The 19,897-nt window shown below is 40.8% G+C and overlaps 1 protein-coding gene across 1 annotated transcript; it reads left to right on the top strand.

Moving 5' to 3' along the window:
* Window positions 1-630: 630 nt before the first annotated feature.
* On the top strand, window positions 631-19,150 carry ext2 (exostosin glycosyltransferase 2). The gene is made up of 15 exons (XM_070904485.1): window positions 631-711; window positions 1,255-1,597; window positions 1,722-1,945; window positions 2,482-2,571; window positions 3,644-3,760; window positions 3,969-4,164; window positions 4,548-4,687; window positions 4,784-4,877; window positions 9,525-9,656; window positions 13,041-13,230; window positions 15,706-15,872; window positions 16,528-16,671; window positions 17,052-17,180; window positions 17,885-17,967; window positions 18,839-19,150. The coding sequence occupies exons 2-15, from the start codon at window positions 1,283-1,285 to the stop codon at window positions 18,975-18,977; spliced, it is 2,160 nt and encodes a 719-aa protein (XP_070760586.1). The 5' UTR covers window positions 631-711; window positions 1,255-1,282; the 3' UTR covers window positions 18,978-19,150.
* Window positions 19,151-19,897: the final 747 nt, after the last annotated feature.

A 19,897-nucleotide genomic window follows, 5' to 3' on the forward strand; every position in this document is an offset into this window, starting at 1 on the left:
GTGCGTGTTTTAGATTTGATGTAAAGAATGTGTCATCAGTTTTAGAACTGCTGAGTGCAGATGGATTTTGAATAAAGATGGCATGAGTTGTTCTGAGCTATATTTAAGCCCAAGTGTAGGTGCAGTGTGTTATGAGTGTACAGTAGGTCTGATATAGATCAGCATCTACCGTTGAGCCTTATGGAGGTGTCATGGGTGAAATGACACAGCCGGGATGGGAGGTCTCTGTTTGATAACGACAATCACACCAGATTATAACAATGTTATGACTGATTTACAGCATAGAATATGGGTTATAAACTGCACCAGTACCTGGTGTAATTCATACTGCAGTACCGAGGTACAGGAGGCCTTGAGTTTTTTGTTTATTTATTTATTTATTTATTTTTTCAGGAAAACAGGAATTACCTTTCCAAATGGTTTTGGGAACCCTGGAAGAAGCATCGGCAGCAGAAGTTGTGCATTGGTAAAACACGTGGTATTGCATCTCAACTCCCACTAGAGGGAAGCAAAGCATCTGCCCTCCTGAGTCACAACAGTAGATGTGAGAAGCAAAGAAGAATAACTTCCGAAATCAGTGAAGGATTTCCTGGAGCGATGTTAGCTTTATGCTAGATTAGCATTAACACTGTATTTAGAAGTGTAACGTTAGCCTGTTTTCTAACCGTTGCCATGAATTAAGACCGACTTGTCGTTCCGTTAAACGTCTCGGTGGGTAAAACATATATGTAGTTATAGCTTAACGATAGAAATTTGTCATTGTTTTCAATCGTTTTATAACCTTTAATAGTGCTAGCTGACGTTAGTCAGCTAACTTAGCATGAATGTTTACACAGCTGGTTTAGTTGGCTAACTAACTTACTACGTTAGCTGCGGTTAGCCAAGTTAGCTTCCTAGTTAATTTGAGGAAGGATAACCACAGTTGTCGATGTTCTGGCAGTTCACCTTGAAAATTCACCAATTTTTAAGATGTTTTCCTCGCGATATGGTCAATATTTTGGCTTTTTGGCAGATGACATTGGCTCAGTAGCAGTTAAGGATCTATTATCGTTATCGCTAGCGTGTCGCTGATAGCAAAGACAGTATCAACAACTGATTATTCATTCATTGTTCATATTATTCATTGCACTCTTTATATTAAAACATACTGCGATTTTGGGGGACCTGTGACTATTTTTTAGGCAGAGTAGACTGCATTTGATTGTGTATAACCAGTACCCGAAGCTGTCATTGATCAGAAGTCTGTCTTTACAGTGGCTGGTTGGAGAGAGACGTGTCAGGCATGTATGCGTCTGGGAAATACAGCTCGCGGGGCCCTGCTCTTATCCCCCGGATGAAAACCAAGCACCGCATATACTACATCACCCTCTTCTCTGTGGTGCTGCTGGGACTAATTGCCACCGGGATGTTTCAGTTCTGGCCCCACTCCATCGAGTCCGCAGCTGACTGGAGCCTTGATAAACGCAGTGTTCACGATGCACCTCTGGTCCGCCTGCCTGTCTCCAGTCCTATTCCTGAGAGGGGGGACCTCAGCTGTCGCATGCACACCTGTTTTGATGTGTACAGATGTGGCTACAATCCTAAAAACAGAATCAAGGTAACTGCCTCTCAAAACAAAAACAACTCTCACATCAATGAGCTCACACACAGCCTCTGTGCCAATGTTTTGCAGTGTTGCTTGTTGAAATTATGCCCCATTGTTGAAACTGTTGCTTCTGTAGGTCTACATCTACCCTCTGCAGAAGTTTGTGGATGAACTGGGGGTTCCCATCAGCAGCACTGGACTGTCTCGAGAATACAATGACCTGCTCAGTGCCATCTCTGACAGTGACTTTTACACAGATGACGTCACCAGGGCTTGTCTTTTCGTCCCATCCATTGATGTGCTCAATCAGAACTCCCTGCGAATCAGAGAGACTGCCCAGGCTCTGGCAATGCTACCCAGGTAATCGTTTACACTAGAACCAGTCATGGAAAAAAAATCATTGTCTTAATCACTTTTAACCATGTAGTAGAGTTGTACTGCTTTGTCACTTTCAGTTGCCCTCTGGTTATTCCGCTATATGAACCTCTTTTCCTCAAGTTGCTCCCATATCTGTGTTGTTATCATTGGTGTTAAAGCTATAATGTAGCTTTTTAATCCCTTAAAGTCTATATACGATCACTTAACCATGTGTATTGTGTAGGATGGAAACTAATAATTATTTTACTAAATAAAATATTGAGAGAGTGATGTCTCAAAATGTATTTCCCCTTTTTGGCCAACAGTTTAAAAACAACCCAAATGTTTTTAATAAATGCTTGCATGAAATGAAGTTTTTCACATTTGATAAAAGTGAATGTTGTATTTTTATTTGATTACTTGATTCTTAAAAGGTTAATTGATGGCAAAGCTGCCATCACTTGATTTTCTGTTGTTCAAATAATCTGTTAATTCATTTATATTATAATTCCAGCACTAATGTGTGTATGTTTTGGTAGATGGGACAAAGGGATGAATCACCTACTTTTCAACATGTTACCTGGAGGCCCCCCAGACTACAACACTGCCTTGGATGTGCCCAGAGACAGGTAGCTACTATACATCTCAAAAGCCATCTTAATATTTGAGAATGGGTTCATTTTGGTCATGAATCATTGTGAAACCTAAAATTACCAATAATGGTTCCACAATGTCATAGTATGTTCAAACGATACAGTGGAATTAATTAAATGACTCGCTCCTTGTAGTGAACAAGGTGCATTAACAGAATGGACATATATAGAACAAAAACACTCATATTTAGATCAAAGATAAAGGCCACCGCCATGGGCTTGGTGCATGGATTCATTAAAGTGTCATCAGTTGATATACTACTTCAGTCTATTCAGATATCTACTGCTTAAACTTTATTCAGAATGCCAGACGGGAGTGAAGTATGTTGTCAGGATTCCTGTCAAGAACTTCCCACGTGTAGGCACAAATCATGAGGATAAATAATTTCTTGTTTATGTATATTCTGTTGCCGGGACAGAAGAAATTCCTCTTCATGCTACAAAGGATTACGCAACCTTAACTATCATTTACCATAACTGCAGTCACTCACAAAGTGTTAAGAATGATGATTTGATGAAGATGAAAGAGATATTTACAAGCAGTTGGGAGGTAACATATTTTCAAGAGGCCTTGAGGAGACGTTTAAAATCTGGTTGTATTTACCAGCAAAGAGCCTGTGTGTCTCAAGATGTCCCATAGGCTAGAGTGATGGTTGAGGATGGAAGAGGTTGGGTTTATGGACACGCAGCCTTGAGACAATGAACACTATCTTTAGCTGCAAGGAATTTCCTGGGCTCATCCAGCTGGAGTCCATTTGGCATGGAGCCTCATCAGAACCAGGTGTGTGTGTGACGGACTGTGTGTTTCCACTTTATATCCACCTTGCCTGAGAATAGAGCAGAGTCCAAGACACATTTCATCACCTAGTGGACTATATGGGATCTATTAACCCGGGCACTAAGCCTTGTTGGATGTCACTTCATGTGTCACATCAGCATTGTTGGTAGCAAAAGAACAAATGAATACATTTGTGTTTTTAAGTTCCTGTATCTCATGTCTGTTGAATTGTGTTGAAGCATTGCTACAATCCAGGTCTGTTTGTTTCAGAACGCTGCTGGCTGGAGGCGGTTTCTCCACATGGACCTACAGACAAGGTTATGATGTCAGCATCCCAGTTTACAGCCCCCTTTCTGCGGATGTTGAGCTGCCTGAGAGACAGCCTGGGTGAGCACATCTCACATCATGACCAAATTACAGTCACTTTACCTAATTTATCCACCAGCAACTTCTCTACAGAAAGTGCTCCAACCATAATGATGTGTGATATTTAGAATGTACTGGTTTATCAACACTCTTTAGGCTGGTCTTGATTAAGGAGTTATAAAGTATAAAGTATGACTTGAAAACCAGTTGCATATCTCCATTCCCCCAGTCCACGGCGCTACTTTATTCTGTCTTCTCAAACCGCCATCCACCGAGAGTACCGCGCTGAACTGGAGCGCTTGAAGGAAGAAAATGGAGAAGCACTGCTCCTCCTGGACAAGTGTAGCAACCTCTCCCAGGGTGCCGCCTCTGCTCGAAAACGCTGCTACAAGGGGCAGGTGTATGACTACCCACAGATCCTGCAGGTGGGAAGCACAAGTGCATTAAAAAACGATTTATTTCAAAGATGCACTATCCTTAAATGTACTACTTTCGTGAATTTGGCAACAAAAAATCCAATCTGTTATTGGCTAAATATTATTTTATTAATAACGTTGAGCAGTCGCCAAGATTATGTTTTACCACTCAGCAATGGTGAGTACTGCAGTTCCTGGAGCCTAATAGTTTCTGGGCCTTTAATAAGTATTTCTTTGGGAGCAGGAACTTTTTGGGAAGTAGAAATTAGGAACTAAAACTAAAACTGGAATTATGCTACTACGAAATGCAGTTAAAGTTCTAGCAGTGGAAATGGAGTAGAGCCTTGTTTTGGTTAGTTTGTTAACAGTTTTCTCCCAACATGTCTCTACAGGAGTCTTCATTCTGTGTGGTGCTGCGGGGGGCACGTTTGGGTCAGGCTGCCCTCAGTGATGTGCTGCAGGCTGGCTGTGTCCCCGTCATCCTTGCTGACTCCTACATTCTGCCATTCTCTGAAGTACTTGACTGGAAAAGGTCTGCTTAAGTCACTGAACGGCTGAAAGACAAGTAAATGGGTTGACAGTCTACCATTTTCAGTTCACTGATGATTATGTTTCTGTTTCTGCACAGGGCATCTGTGGTTATTCCAGAGGAGAAGCTGTCAGAGATGTACACCATCCTAAAGAGTATTCCTCACAGACAAGTTGAAGAAATGCAGAGACAGGTAACAGTCATAATGTTTGTAGCTACATGTACCTTACATGTAGTTGCAGTTTGATAACTCAGATTGACATAGTGGTGGAGTTATAGCACTTGTATGTCGCGTACACCTTAACCAACCAACCAACCAACCAACCAACCAATCAAGTTCATGGAATGCTGAAACAAATTTTATGTGATGTGCGAAAGACAGAAATTTGGACACCCCCCTCACTTTTTGTAAGTTTGAATTTCCTCCTTTGCTCAGTCTAGATTTTAAAAAGCTTTCAGAAGACTCTGCTATGTTGATTTTAGCTCACGTGAAATGCACGGAAGACATCTCACTTTCTCTCTCCATTTGATATCTGCATTGAGCCACAATAAACAAAAGTGAGAGCAGCTGTAAGAGAAGTGCACCAGTTCAGCTGCTCTTCATTCTCTTGTATAAACTCTAGTCCATTTACTAATTATACTGGCCTAACAGACATTTTAGGCCGAGGGCTCAGAGAGGGGCTTGGGGTTGGATTACATCAGACAAGCTCAAAAACATGGCTTTTTCATGAGATATGGGGGGGGGGGGGTAAGAGATATATATTCTTATACACTGCTCACAGTGCTCCTCTGCCTGATGTGATGGTCTACAGATGGATTGAATTGGTTGTAAATTCATTCTTGAAGACATTTCTCTACAGAAGTCATTTTACTATGAATTTGGTGAAACTTATATTTAGCAGATGAAGTCAAACTCACTTTAGAAAGCATGTTAACGCCACATTATGGATTTAGCTCTTGAAGATAATGGCTCTGTCTGAATATCTGCACTATATTCTCGCATATTCAAGTACCTACATGTGTGACGTATTTCCGGTAACTGACACAGTGCTCAAGCACCTCTTAAGACTGCAAGCGCGTGATTACTAAGAAGATCCTGTTACTCACACAAAAACACAAATGCTGTACATGGCTCAATCGAGCTCAGATTATTTGTTGGAATAAATATTACAGTTTAGTATTACAGTTATAATAAGATGACAGTAAAAAAAAAAACCGCACATTCAGCCGATATTCTAGGAAAGCTCAAACATTGATTTCCTTTCTTTTCCTTTCTGATGTTTTTGAGCTGATGTATTTCATTAGTTTTGCCAGCAGAGGGCTCAGCAGCCTTTGCTTTCAAACTGTGTCTGTCTATGTTCCCATGTGGTCTGACCTTTTTGCTCACAAATGTAAAAGTAGGAATAGACAATGCATACTTACCTCAAATAGTTAAAGGTTGTGTCAACATAAATTATAGTTACTCCTTTTAATATTCAGAGGCCAGAGAGCTACCTGTGATATCAAAAGTATTGTTTGGATGATTTGGTTGTGAGAAATTGATAGACCAATGCTAATACATTAATACATTTAAGCTTCTTGGGGTAAAAAAAAAAAAATAAAGTTGTTAAATGAGTACTGGCAGGTCTAGTTTTCATTTGACACAAATATTGATAGTTACAGTAGTAACATCTACGTAACAAGTGGTAGTATAGTTTCAGTTCATCCTGCAGGGACAGAACATTTGGTCAGTTTAAGGATCAGGTCTTATTGGAGACCAGGTCAAATTGTGATAGGCTACTGTTGGGCTTCCATCAGTAGTCAGCAGACTCGGTTCAGACAACAGATCTCATTTTCAAATTTGAGATGATGTAATAACATCCATTTAGGTCACATTTTAAAAGGCCACATACTAAACAGCTGTGAGATGATAACAGTGCTAACAGAGACCCCTGAGCCCATGTTTGTGTACTGACTTCCATGAGCCTTGTTTGGGTCACATACATCCACATTATTAGATTAGCACAGCCAAATCAATTCTGTTGTTAAGTTAGAATATATAAGATGGGAGGAGGGAGTTATTGCCCAAGATGGAGTTCAACTTACTCCTCATCCGTTCCTCTTCTACTGCCCCCCCCCCCCCCCCCCCCCCCCCCCCCCAAGTCGGTCTACTCTCCTCTCCCTTATATGCTGTCTGCTTCTCTTCAGTTCAGTCTTCTTTTTACATGCATCCCCTCATGCAGAACTGAACCGTCAGCCAGGTTGATGACAGGTGTCAGTGGCTTTTTGGTCAGTCAAAAATGTAATAACAGCTCCTTAATCTCACCAATCTAGAGTTGCAGATTTGATCTCCTTGAACTATCAACTGAGGTCCTCCACCAGGTTCCTATTCTCTCCCCTTACCCTCACAAATGCAGGAGTTATCAGAACCTCACAGCCCAACGTGAAAATAAGAAATCTAAAGAGTAAAGGGTGAACAGAAGAGGACACAGTCTCCTGGTGTGCATCTGTGGTGCACTGCAGAATGTTTTGATCCTCATAAACTATGGTCTGTCTGTGGGGTAGTCAGTAATCCAGAAAACCATGGGCCTCACTAGCACCAAGACTGTGTAATCCCACATGAAACCTAAAGCCGTGGACTTGAGTCGTGGTCCTCGAGACCCAAAGTCCTGCTAGTTTTTATTTTAGCCATTCTAATAAGGACTGATTTACACCTGGGAGACAAGGTAATTATTATAACAAGTTGAGTGTGTAGAAATGTTTTGATCACAGTTAAAAGTAAAGTGCTAATAAATCTTGAGCAAAACAATATTCCCAGCGAGTAGCTCACATGATTGAAACGGACTCGGTTTCACTGCTGTTTTTGATTATGTCAAAAACACTAATGATTGCCTGGTTCTGTTTCTCAGCTTACTGGCTACCAATTCTGGTCTATAGGTTGAATCATCTGTCAGGCGCTTGACAACTTCCACTGAGTTCAACAAAGTGATGCAGACTACTGTAATCTAAACTGTTTCTGATCATCTCTTTGACCTTTATTTTAACAATTTTCAACAACAAAGGAGCGGGAGCCGCTGCGGAGTTCTCTAAACTAGAAGGAAATGAGAAGATAATTCGGTTTTAACCAAGCGTTACATCGGATGACTGTAATGTTTACTTACAGAGTAACATATGTTGAATCAGGTTTATTGTTACATTTGTAACATTATGCATAATTTTCTTTTTATTGGTGAAATAAATTTTGGTTAGTTAATGGATTGAGTTGGTCAGAGTTGCCGTATTTGTACTGCTACACATCTTTGTTCATCAGTAGAACAAACAGAAACACAGTATAGACTATAGGCTAGATGCTGGAATTGGAAGTAAGGGTTTTTCTTCCTCTCTTGCAACGCTGTCTCTTCTTCCCTGCTCATAAAAATTCCTTCAGGCACTGGGAGAGGGTGGAGGGTGGTGGGACGGGCCCTCGGGCCAGCACAGTTTGCTTTCTGCCTCCTCCCGGTCAGAAAAGAAACTTTCATCACTGGCTGATTTATGGGCTGTTGGGATTCCCCCCTGAGATTAGAAAGTCTTTTTGGATTCTCCTCACTCATCTCCTCTATAAAAATACACGCTGTTTTTGTGTTGTTGTACGTCTCCAATGCTTTGTCTTCGATTTTAGGCAATGGTCACATAATTCACGTGCCAGTAATGACTGTCTTTGTTTAACACAGGGCAAACATTAGCCAATAATACACACTGGTGCATTGTAATTGGAGGACCAGATAGAAATATAGCTCAGTGCTTTAAACTCAAATCTTCACATCCTCTACCCCGGAACTGTGGGTCATTGAGGAGCTGGTGGGCTGGCGTCGGGTCAGTTTCACACGGTGCCTCCTGGCTGGAGATAGTGTTGTTTGAAGCTTCATTAACTCTTATAGGGTTGTCTCGCCTCTGAGCTGTCCCTTGAAGTTGGTTAATAGAATAGAGGCCTGCAGGAGGCAAGGAGGCTAGACACATATGTTATGGTCTGTAGCTGTACTCTAGATTGATCAATTCATTGTAACTTTCATGGTTTATGGTATTAAAAAGTGGAAAAAGAGGTAATGAACCTCAAATATCTTCATCTCTGCATTTCAACCATAACACAGTCAGAGCTTAAACAAACTATCTGAAATAAAAATTAAATGTAAAAGTATTCTTTTTCATCTTTGCGGTCTGAAAAACACTATGTGAAGTGAACCGTGAATGAGGGCAGTTTGAGTTGGGTTCTCCAGCAGCCAATGTGATAACATTAACTTATGCCTGGGTTAAGAGTTCAGTTATCATTAAAGTCTGCTCTTCACATCAGAGATCCGTTGAAGTAAAACAGACACAGTCAAAAGAGATTTTAGAGAGCTTTAGAAGCAGGTCAAGAGGCTGAAGAGGGCTGCAAAATGGTCTTTTAAGACTTTGACTGAGGGGAAAAATCTGAATTTTACAGTCATGACTTCACACTGATGTGTTATCTTCTGTACTGGCCATATCATGTTATACAAATTGTAAGCAATAACAACATGCCAACAGTCAAGTTAAGGTCAATTATTGTAGTCCATGTAAACATAGTCATTGTCTTCACTACAAACATAAAAACTGCAATTATTCTTATATTAGTTACTTTTTCATTTGGTATTATAAATATCCAATTCTGCACTTCTGTATTGTCTACATTTGGAAAGTGAACACCTCTTAAAGTTGAATAGAGTGTTTTTGGTTAATATACATTTTGTTAATTGTGCAGCACAATGTCGATCCTCAAAGCATATTTTGTGTTTGCTCTTTTTTTTCTGTGCCAATTTTTGTTTTTATGGGTACAATTTAAGAAGGCCGTTTCATTTGTCCATAGGCACGCTGGTTCTGGGAGGCCTACTTCAGCTCCATGAAGGCTATTGGCTTGACAACGCTCCAGATCATCAACGACCGCATCTACCCATATGCTGCACGCACTTACGAGCAGTGGAACAATCCACCTGTGGTGGTATGTAACTGTATAGACTTTGTTGTTTGATGTGCATTTTTCATTTGTTTGTAACTGTAAGATTATGGTATTATTGTTGTGTCCTAACCTTCCATTATTGTCTTTCAGAAGTATCTGATGTTTAGCTCTGTCTATTCCTGTTGCTGTTCTCTTCCAACAAACAGCTATATATTCTATACAGCCTGTGTGCTCTACTGTGCTGGACCGCTCAATTGTATTTCTAGAAGTCTTTTTATTGCAGACATCTGAAAGACGGCAGTCCAGAATGGAGCTTTGACCGTGTTCACCGCTCACAGTGCCACATAAGCTTCCCCAATCTCCTGTGTCTTGTAAATCGAAGCCTCTGTGGCAGAGTGACAGTAGATGCCTTCGCTCTTTCTGAAGCGCCACACATGCAGCGCTTCACAGTTTGGTATACACCCAGCTAGCTCTGAGGCAGCCAGTTTGTGTCAGCAGTTCTGCACTAGGAGGATGCCTCCGTTGTGGTGAAAAATAAGTTCCTGCATGTCTGAGTCATTGTGTTTGTAGCGAGTACGCTGGATGTGAAGAATGGTGTGTGTGTTTAGCATCCCTGTGGTTGTGGGAGTTTGTGGCTGCAGACAGCTTGGCTGGGCGACCATCTCTCAGGAGTTGTTAATCAGCCCAGTGTGATGTAGAGTCTCCTCCATCCTCAGCCTGTGGGGTAGAGGCGTGTGCATGTGAGCATGTGTGTGGATGCATAATGGTGTCTTTGCATCTGTCAAATGTCTAGAAGAATCCCAGTAGATTCAATGAAGAGGTGGCAGTCACAATCAGGTTGCGTTGGTGTAAACAAGCAGCACTCTGATGGTGTTTCCTGATGTTTTGTCTTTTCAGTTTACCGTCAAGCAGCTGCTCTCTCTTGACCATGGTTGGTTCCTCTGAACAGGTTGCTTGTTAATCAGCAGTTACACTTGACATTGCCCACTTATGTCAAAATGTTTTGTCAGAGCGTCCAACCCCCAGGCCTGTCTATCAGTATCACTCAGGTCTCAAGGTTTGTCCAGACCCCGAGGAGGTTAATTGTGTCAGGGTACAGACCTTTGGCCATTCCTGCCTGAGATGGGAGATGAAGTGTTTTCTCGATGGATTCAGTGAACGGATGGTGAGAAGAACTTGCACAGAGCACTAAATAAATCAGGCAGACATATTTTTCCCCCTCTCCTCCTCCTGTAGTCCTTAGGCTGGTAATTGAAAGCACATTTCCCAGGATTGCTGGTGCCTTTGGAAGGGGGGTTTCAGAATAAGGGACAAGCTGCTTTTTGTTTGGGAGTTGTAGGTAGTGGGCATACTTGTAAGGTTTATACATTAAGAATTGAGGCATCTCAGGCTTTCAAATTTGAGTTTAAAACATTTTTGTGGTGATTGGCACCTGGGCATATGAAAGTCTTATTTGATCATTATCTTGTTCAAAAGCTACAGTACAGTCTGTAAGTATTTGGACATTTTTGCATTGACTCTGTCCTCCTGCACATTAGATTTGAAATGAACAAACTTCTATGAGGATGAAATACTGACTTTTAGCTTTATTTTGAGGGTTTTTACACTCACATCTGATTAACCATGTACTATAAAATGTATTAGACATAATCCCAAAAGGGTAGAAAGAGCTGCAAGTCCTACAGTGTTCACCCACCATGGATGTGAATACATTACATAAAACTGAAAGTCAGCACTTAAGCCTCAGAGTCATTTTTGTTGGAAATCCAGTTGGCAGAAATGGACCCGGAATAGTAAAAGAAAAAAAACAAAGCACGGTCCTTATACTAATGAGTTGCATTGTTCATCAGTTAATTGAACGATTAGATTAAATGCACCACTACTGTGCCTCTGCATCGGTGTACATTAGTAATACTTATGTGAGTTGAATGTTTCTACAGATAAACAGATAGGGCCGATAGATAAAGACATTTTGAATACTTGGCAGTTCTTTATTTTTTCTTGCTCTTAATCTACATCCTTTTTGAGGCTGTTTAAAATGTCTAAGATTAATGAAGAACCACTCCAGCAGTTCAAATAACCAAATTATTTTCTTTTCTTTTGAATATTAAGTACATAAAACACATTAACTCCTTCAGATCTGTTGGTGACATATTGAGCTCCGGCTTTCTTTTCATCCAATTTATTCTGTTTGACAAATGACTTAAGTGGTCTCTGCCTCTTTTATTCAGTTTTAATGCATCTGTGCTGCGTATATGTGTTAGTTTAATTATTTCCCCCTCTGCTTTTTTGACAATGTGCAAATGACCACAAGGAAGTTTCCACTTACCAATAAAGTGGGTTTTTATTGGTGGAGGAGTGACTGATGTTGTGTAAAAGGCAGTGACTGTGTCTCTGTTGACAGGCTTGTGTAGATGCTGTGGAAGGAGCCACATAATCACTGTGTGGCCACCTAGGACCAGAGGAGAAACTGGGTTTATATGTACTTCAAGAAGCCCACAGATTTACTGTGTTAGATATGCTCTCTTTACCCCTGTCAGAGTGATTGTCACTGTAACCAGGGTGGAACATTTTTGGAGCCTTTGATGAAATATATCAAGAGTCAACCATGATGCTCTTTTATTTGCTAGTGTTATAGTACCACATGCTTGTAAATGAAAGATATGGGTTGTCTTTTTATTTCACTTGAAGAAACTTAGTAAACAAAAAAGTTAGTTATTGTTTGCACACAGACTAACACTAGTTGTCTCCTGTTTTGGTTTTTAGTATATAGTACACTCATACCAGCAGAAAACTGTGGCTTCCTGCATTTAACAGTGTCATTTGATCTAAGCTGGAGTCAGTGCAGCTCCCAGGGTTTACAAGCCATTTTAAAGAGGAGCAATGACAGAAAAGCCAAGTTCCACATTGACGATAGACGGCCGCTATTCACTACCTGGCAACTCCACTCTTTGACTGTTCCCCATTTCCCCCTTTCCTCCTCTCTGTCCCACCCTGTTTCTCTTACATCCCTGAAGACCCGTCAAAATAACATCACAAGAGCAGTAGATACAAGAGGGTAGCCAACCTGTCTTGTTTGCAAAGTCCTTCCTGGTCTTTCTTGTCTTTCTGTACTGCTGCTTCTGTAGGGTTCACTTGGCATTCTGACTGGAAGCTTTGCGCTCTGCCTCTGTTAGCCCCTGTGACACGTTGTTGGATGATTCTTGCTCCATAATAAAAACCATCATCTGGAAATTACTGCAGGTGACCTCACTGTCCAGTGAAGTACTATTATAGTGTATTAAATCATGGAAAACATGACAGACGGGGTTGACACAGAAGACATGAGGCTAGCTCTACAGTCGCTTTCCATGGAAATGAAAAAGGATGAAAAAAAGTTTACGGCCTGAACAGCCTTTAATTTTCTTTGTTTCCTGTCTCGTGTAGAAGTGGACCAGTGTGAACAGCCCTCTGTTCTTGCCACTTATCCCACCAAGGGCACCTGGGTTCACAGCAGTGGTGCTGACCTACGATCGGGTAGAGAGTCTTTTCCGGGTCATCACAGAGATCTCCAAGGTGCCCAGCTTGGCTAAGCTGCTGGTTGTGTGGAATAACCAGAACAAGAGTCCTCCTGAGGGTGAGTATTCTCATCCAAAATAAAAAAAGTTCATGCAGCTTTCCAAAAGACATTGTTATATATTCACCCAGTTCCTAGTTTATTAGGTAAAACTAACTCGCTAAAACCAGTACAGTATAAATGTTGCAACAGCCTTGCAATAAATCCTATATTGGTGTGTGAGCCTGTTGTGTGTGGTGCTGTCGAACTGTTTCATGTTATAATGAGAGGTGTTTCTAATATTTATGTCTACCCACATTGATATAACCAAGGGGGCCGCTAATACTTTGGTGCTTCTCCCCAACTGTACGGTTTAACCCCAACAACCTGTAACTCCAGTTCTTTAGTGTTAAGTGAGTGATTTATTAATTTGTGCCCACAAATTAGTCCCCCCCCCATGACAGCTGCTAGGCTTTGTAAAAAAAATTGTCAGCTAGATACAAACAAGAGTAGCTAAGCTAGTAGCTAAAATGACCTAACAACTTCACATGAGTGAGTCTAGTTTTCCTTTTCCCGTCCTTTGTCCATGCCATGGTGGTTGTTAAGGTCCAAAGTGAATCCTCTGATGTGCAAGAAGCAGCCAAGCTTCATCTGTCCAGAATAAATGCTGTCATGACATGCTGAATGCTAGAGCCACAACTCTCTGGCTTTCTGTTTTACAGAAGGTGAAGTAAATGTAAAGCAGTTTCGTAACATGCTGCCCTCAAACAGAAAAGATTGATAAGTGATAGCAGGACAATTGAGATGTTAATACTTTACTCAGTACTCAGCAGCCTAAGCATAAGCATACATACACCTAATGCATTTGTGCCAATAATATCTAAAAAAGCCATCAGTAGGTTTCAGTCGTGACTGACCAGCAGTACTTTTTTATTTTTACCTGTTTTTTCTGTCTTTCATTACTGTTCATCAGTTGTGGTCCATCAGAGATGTGTCATAGTAAGCTCTTATTAGTTGTTATTTATTGCACCTTGCGCTCTAATTATTTGCCTTTAATATGGCAATTAAGTACACAACAGTTAATCGTGCCTTACCACACTGACGGCTGAACTCAGACGAAGACTGTTCTGGACCAGGAATTAAATCGGTCCTGCTGCTGTAAGAGTTGGCTAATGTAATGAAGTAATGAGAGGACTTTGAAGTGCTCCCTTGTGGCTGTGACTTGCCTTTTCATTAGAGGCATCAGCGGCGCCTGGCTGGAGCTTTGTGACCCATTAGAATTAACAAGGGGCCATTGACGGGTCAGACTCACAGGGCTCAGTCCAATAGGAAGGCAGATTTCTTGGTCATTCACACCAAGCCTTGATCTGATGTGTTTACAGGCTCCTAACTTTGCTTCCTCTTGTGTTTATTTTTAAATAATCTTCTGACCATAATGTTATTTTTACAATCTAGCACTTTTCTGTTTTGTGAGTCTGAAGATCGTGTTTTGTAACAGGCTTAAATTACATGATGTTTATCAAATTGTCTTGGCCTGCTTTCAGTGTTTTAAAATTCAGATAATAGCCTATGATTCCCTCACTCCTACTGTCTCTTTCCAATGTTGGAAATAAAAGAAGGGATGACAGCAACATGGACAGAGCGAAAGAAGAAACTCTGGGCGTTCAACATAGCACTTTTCCTGACAATAGCTTTTGACAGGAGACCTCAGACGTGGTTAGGAGGACCTGGAGCTCTTCTTATAGGCTGCCAGGCCCCAGTTACTCCATTAATGAGGGGACACATTCTGAATGATCTGTCTGTGCCATAGTCCGTGCCATGGACACTGCCCAAGATCTTTGAAACGCTTGCCTGAAAAAACACTTTGTTGCTCTGCCTCATGAAGAATCGTAGTGTGGTTAGATTTGCACGTGCTTGAGGTTAGCGTAGCGATACGAGTCAGTGAGTGAAGTTAAACTCCCAGAGCACCGTTTTCCACTGCCAGGACAGACTTCAAATATCTCTGTCAGTGGTGAATGACATCATAATTCCTCACCCATATTTAGACACTGACAGTGGCCATATTTATAATTATTTTATGTTTACCAATACAAATGTATGAAAATTGTGTCACATGCTGTATATATGCATCTATATAGGGCTGTAACTTTTTCAATCAGTTAATTTGCAGATTATTTTCACAATTAATTGATTAATTGTTTGGTTAATGGAAAAAAAGTGAAAAATGCTCATCACAATTGCCCAGAGCCCAGAGTTGACGTCTTCAAATATCTTATTTTGTCCGACCAACAGTCCAAAATCCAAAGATAGTCTACTTACTATCGTATAAGACAAATATAATCAGCAAAGCTTCATATTTGTAAAACATGAACCAGCAAATTTTGGCAAATTTTTTTTTTTACTTTAGAAATGGTTTAAATGATTAATCGATTATCAAAATTGTTGCCAATGAATTTCCTGTTAACCAATTAATCAGCTGAATTGTTTCAGCTCTTTATCAGCATGTATAAAACTAGAATCGTGGTAAATATTATTGTATTGTTTTCCTCCTGACAGAGACTCTTTGGCCAAAGATCGGCGTTCCTCTCAAAGTTGTGCGGACCAAAGAGAACAAGCTGAGTAACCGCTTCTTCCCCTACGACGAGATCGAGACAGAAGCTGTGCTAGCGATCGATGACGACATCATCATGCTGACGTCTGATGAATTGCAATTCGGCTACGAGGTGAGAAAAAGACCCCCATTCAAAAAAAAAAAGAAAAAAGCCTGTTAACCTTGACATACTTTCCCATCCTTCCTCAGATGGCAGGTACTGCAGGGAACCATTTCACGTTGATCCCAGAGTTTAAAGTCATTCAGGGAGATTACAGTCTCATTCTGCGCTAGTTGGGGATTTGACTGCCTGTTGAATGTGTTTGATGTGTGAAGAATGATGACAGGTCTAGAGCTGATGCTTTCCATGCCCACATACCTGCCCGGCCCCACTTAGCCCGGCACACTCACCTGAATCCATTTAGAAGCCATTTAATAAAATTGTGCTCAGTTTAAAGATAATTACGTGGAATTGCAGGCAGGATAGAGAAGCTGTCTGTCCGAGTAGTTGACAGTGCTTCTTGCTTGCAGTAGAAGGATCAGACTGGCTGCTGGTGTTAAGCCAGAGATATTCAGCCAATCGTAAAACTACTTTACTTTCTTTAATTTTGATTCTCAGTTGTGATTTTTGGCTCAGACAAACATGTTCAGAGATATTAAGACAAACTTTTTTATTCTTGAATTCTCTTTTGAACACCCACTAATCATTCATCCTGTAGTGTAATCAGTTCTTACCTTACTTCAGTTCAACGGAAAATGTCTGACATCTGTCTTCTGTCCTGCTTCAGGTATGGAGGGAGTTCCCTGACAGGCTGGTGGGCTATCCAGGCCGGCTGCACCTCTGGGACCACGAAATGGGGAAGTGGAAGTATGAGTCGGAGTGGACCAACGAGGTCTCCATGGTTTTAACAGGAGCTGCCTTCTACCACAAGGTGACCTGGGAAAGCCTGGCTGAAATTAAGTAGTTTTGGCTGCTTGAGCTCTGCCTCTTCTTTCTCTTTCTTGCTTAGTAACGATGCACAAAAAAACAATTTTGAGAAGGGAGTGAAGTTTGCAGAAAGGATTAGAGAATTTCCAGTAGACCTCTGTTTTGGATATGTGTAGGATTTGAGTGATATACGAGCACAGTGTCATAGGTAGACCGAGGTTATCTCACTTCTACTTAAATGTTCAAAGCAAATTCTAGTGCAGTGGTTCCTCCTACATACTCGTCAAATAGTGTCTGGATTATTGCACACAATCACTCTGCAGTATATCTACATTATATGACACCTGGTAATCATTTGTTGTTGTGAATCTGTTTCCTTTCCAGTACTTCAACTATTTGTACACGTACAAGATGCCTGGAGACATCAAGAACTGGGTGGACGCTCACATGAACTGTGAAGATATTGCCATGAACTTCCTGGTGGCTAACATTACAGGCAAAGCCCCCATAAAGGTATGTTCATAGCTCTCACTGACCTGGGTGCTTTAAGCTTGCAGGGGGAGGCTGAAGCCTGACAGAACGGACCAGCATCTCTGGGTTTGATCAGCTCTCACCCTTCGGCTTCACTGCCTCTCCCCCTCCTCATCTCGCTGACTGTGCCCAGGTGCAGGGGCCCGAGGTACAGCCCCAGCCTTAACCTCCCTTATCTGGGTGTCACTCACTGGCACTCACCCTCTGAGCGTGTTTTTCTAAGCTCACCGGGGCTCACGCACACCCTGCCATCAAATCACAAGCTGCACACTTCCCTAAGCCTGCACCCGCGCTCCCCACCTCCAACCATATCTCCAGCAGGTTCCCTCAGAAAACACTCACCCTCTCCTCTCCAACCAATCGCGTCTGTCTCCTTCTCTCTGTGTCTCTCACTTTCTTCTGCACACACATGCGCTCACAGGTTCAGAGCGTTGGGTGCAGGCATGTGTTGGGGGAGTAGATGTGATGGAGGTTAGACAGAGGAAAGCCATACTTCATCTTTGTCCGACTCCACTGATGAGAATTCAGACATTTCTCCTCACGCTGTGTTTGACAAAAGTTCTTGTTGGATGTCACAGACTTATTTCATCAGACAGTTTATTGGCTTCTGTCTGGGCTGCTGAGGTTTAACAAACAGTTCAATTGAGCTAACACTGCTGCTGTGATTTTGTTCTGCTTCTGTTTAGGTGACCCCCAGGAAAAAGTTCAAGTGCCCCGAGTGTACTGCCATCGATGGACTGTCCCTGGATCAGACGCACATGGTGGAGAGGTATGGCACTTGATGAAATGAGCACAGTAGAATATATGTTTTGTTTGTGTTTACAAACTGCAACTGGAAATCTTTGTTCTTCTGTTTTTAATTTGTAACGAAAGCATTTTTTGCATGCATGTGTTACACCTACCACATTACTTCAGCTTGGTATTATGCAGAATTTCAGTCGTAGAATATTTTCACAGCATAGTTATTTTTGATTATTATCTTCCAAAAACCCATGAATTTGTGTTTCTTCTTTTTGAATATTAAAAAACTTTAAAATCACATTTAAATATGTTAAATCAGAGTAAAGATTGGATTTTAAAAATACTGTTTGTCGCACATACACTGTAATTTAAAGGTTTGTTTCTTTTATTATTCTGAACAGTGCACTTGCATTTCTCCCCACTTCGATTCACTTTTTATTACCAGAAGCATTTTCTGCTCATTTCGAGAGAACCCTGTTTACAGTAAACTGCATTCTTGTTGTCACAGTGACATAAAATTTGGGTAAAACTCAATTTAAACCAATCTGCTTCTTTTTAAAAACTCTCAGTATTTGTCAGTGAAATTGAGTGATAAATGGCTTTTCAATTACCTCTAAATTATTAAATTTAGATGCAACGCTTTAATTCAAGTCATACATATTTTGTACACAGGTTGTACGTAAATAAACACATAAGATCAATGACTGGATATAGCCTCTACATGCCAGTAAACTTATATACTACATATGTAAAATGTAGAAATAACAAATGATAATAATTTGAGGAAAATGGGAACCACATCCATATACATTATTTGCAAACACTACTAATCAGAATCTGTTAAATACATGTGTTTCTATCCTGCTTTTTAAGTAAACAAGTTGTGTTTTCGTCCCTAGATCTGAGTGCATCAACAAGTTTGCATCGGTCTTTGGTACAATGCCTCTGAAGGTGGTGGAACACCGTGCAGACCCGGTCCTCTATAAAGACGACTTCCCAGAGAAGCTCAAGAGCTTCCCCAACATCGGCAGCCTCTGACCAGCCTACAACAGATGCCTGGTTCTCGTCACAGCCTCAACACTTCAAGATTTGCCACCAACATCGTCTTTTACATCAAGGCGTCAATAGTCTAAATAGACTAAAGTTGTATATGCTCCGGTCACCTCTCAGTTCAAGTGACTTTGAATTTGATTTTTAAATTGACTTTAAAACACAGACTGAAATGATGAGAATGATTTGTTTATGTGGTTTAAAGCAAAACCTATTTTCAAAGATTTGCCAATACTTGTGCATAGACTAATGTTACATGAACTGCTATAGGAGGGTCAGAGTCTGATGTTTGATGGAGGCTTGTGTTCCCTCACTGTTACTGTTGTGGAGCTGGAAACTTTGGGCTCTGGTTGCTCTGGAAAGAGCGTATACAGTGTATATATTTGTATTTTGCAGCAGTGCTGTATAATAGTCATAATTTATGATGCTCCAATTTGGACTTTCCTTTTCTTCTTTTCAAAAGCTGACATGGACCTGATTCTTTTAGCTGTACTATTTGAAAAGGAAAAGTAATAAATGTTTAATTTACATGATATATAGTGAATGAGTCAATGACATATCTATGTAGGATTTATCTAATGGTTAATTGAATGTGATCAAACAGCATGGTGGCTAACAGATGATGTACAGTAAATGTTTCACATACGGTCTGTTTTACACAATCAGATTGGACCTAGCTGGTACCATGAATCAGATATTTAGAGTGAGTAACTGCTGATTTTAAAATAGTGACGCTGAGCTACCGGAACATCTTGATTTGTAATTTTTTGCTGACTGAGCAAGTCTTTCGTTATATTTATATATAAGTTCAGCAGTAGTAATTTCATGTGTATGAACACTGCAGAGACAGTTATTTGTTTACCATGCATTTGAAGACATGTTATAGTGAATTCCCCCTTTTTCAAAAC

Source organism: Enoplosus armatus, chromosome 1, assembly GCF_043641665.1.
Source record: "Enoplosus armatus isolate fEnoArm2 chromosome 1, fEnoArm2.hap1, whole genome shotgun sequence".
In the NCBI taxonomy this organism is placed as follows: domain Eukaryota; kingdom Metazoa; phylum Chordata; class Actinopteri; order Centrarchiformes; family Enoplosidae; genus Enoplosus; species Enoplosus armatus.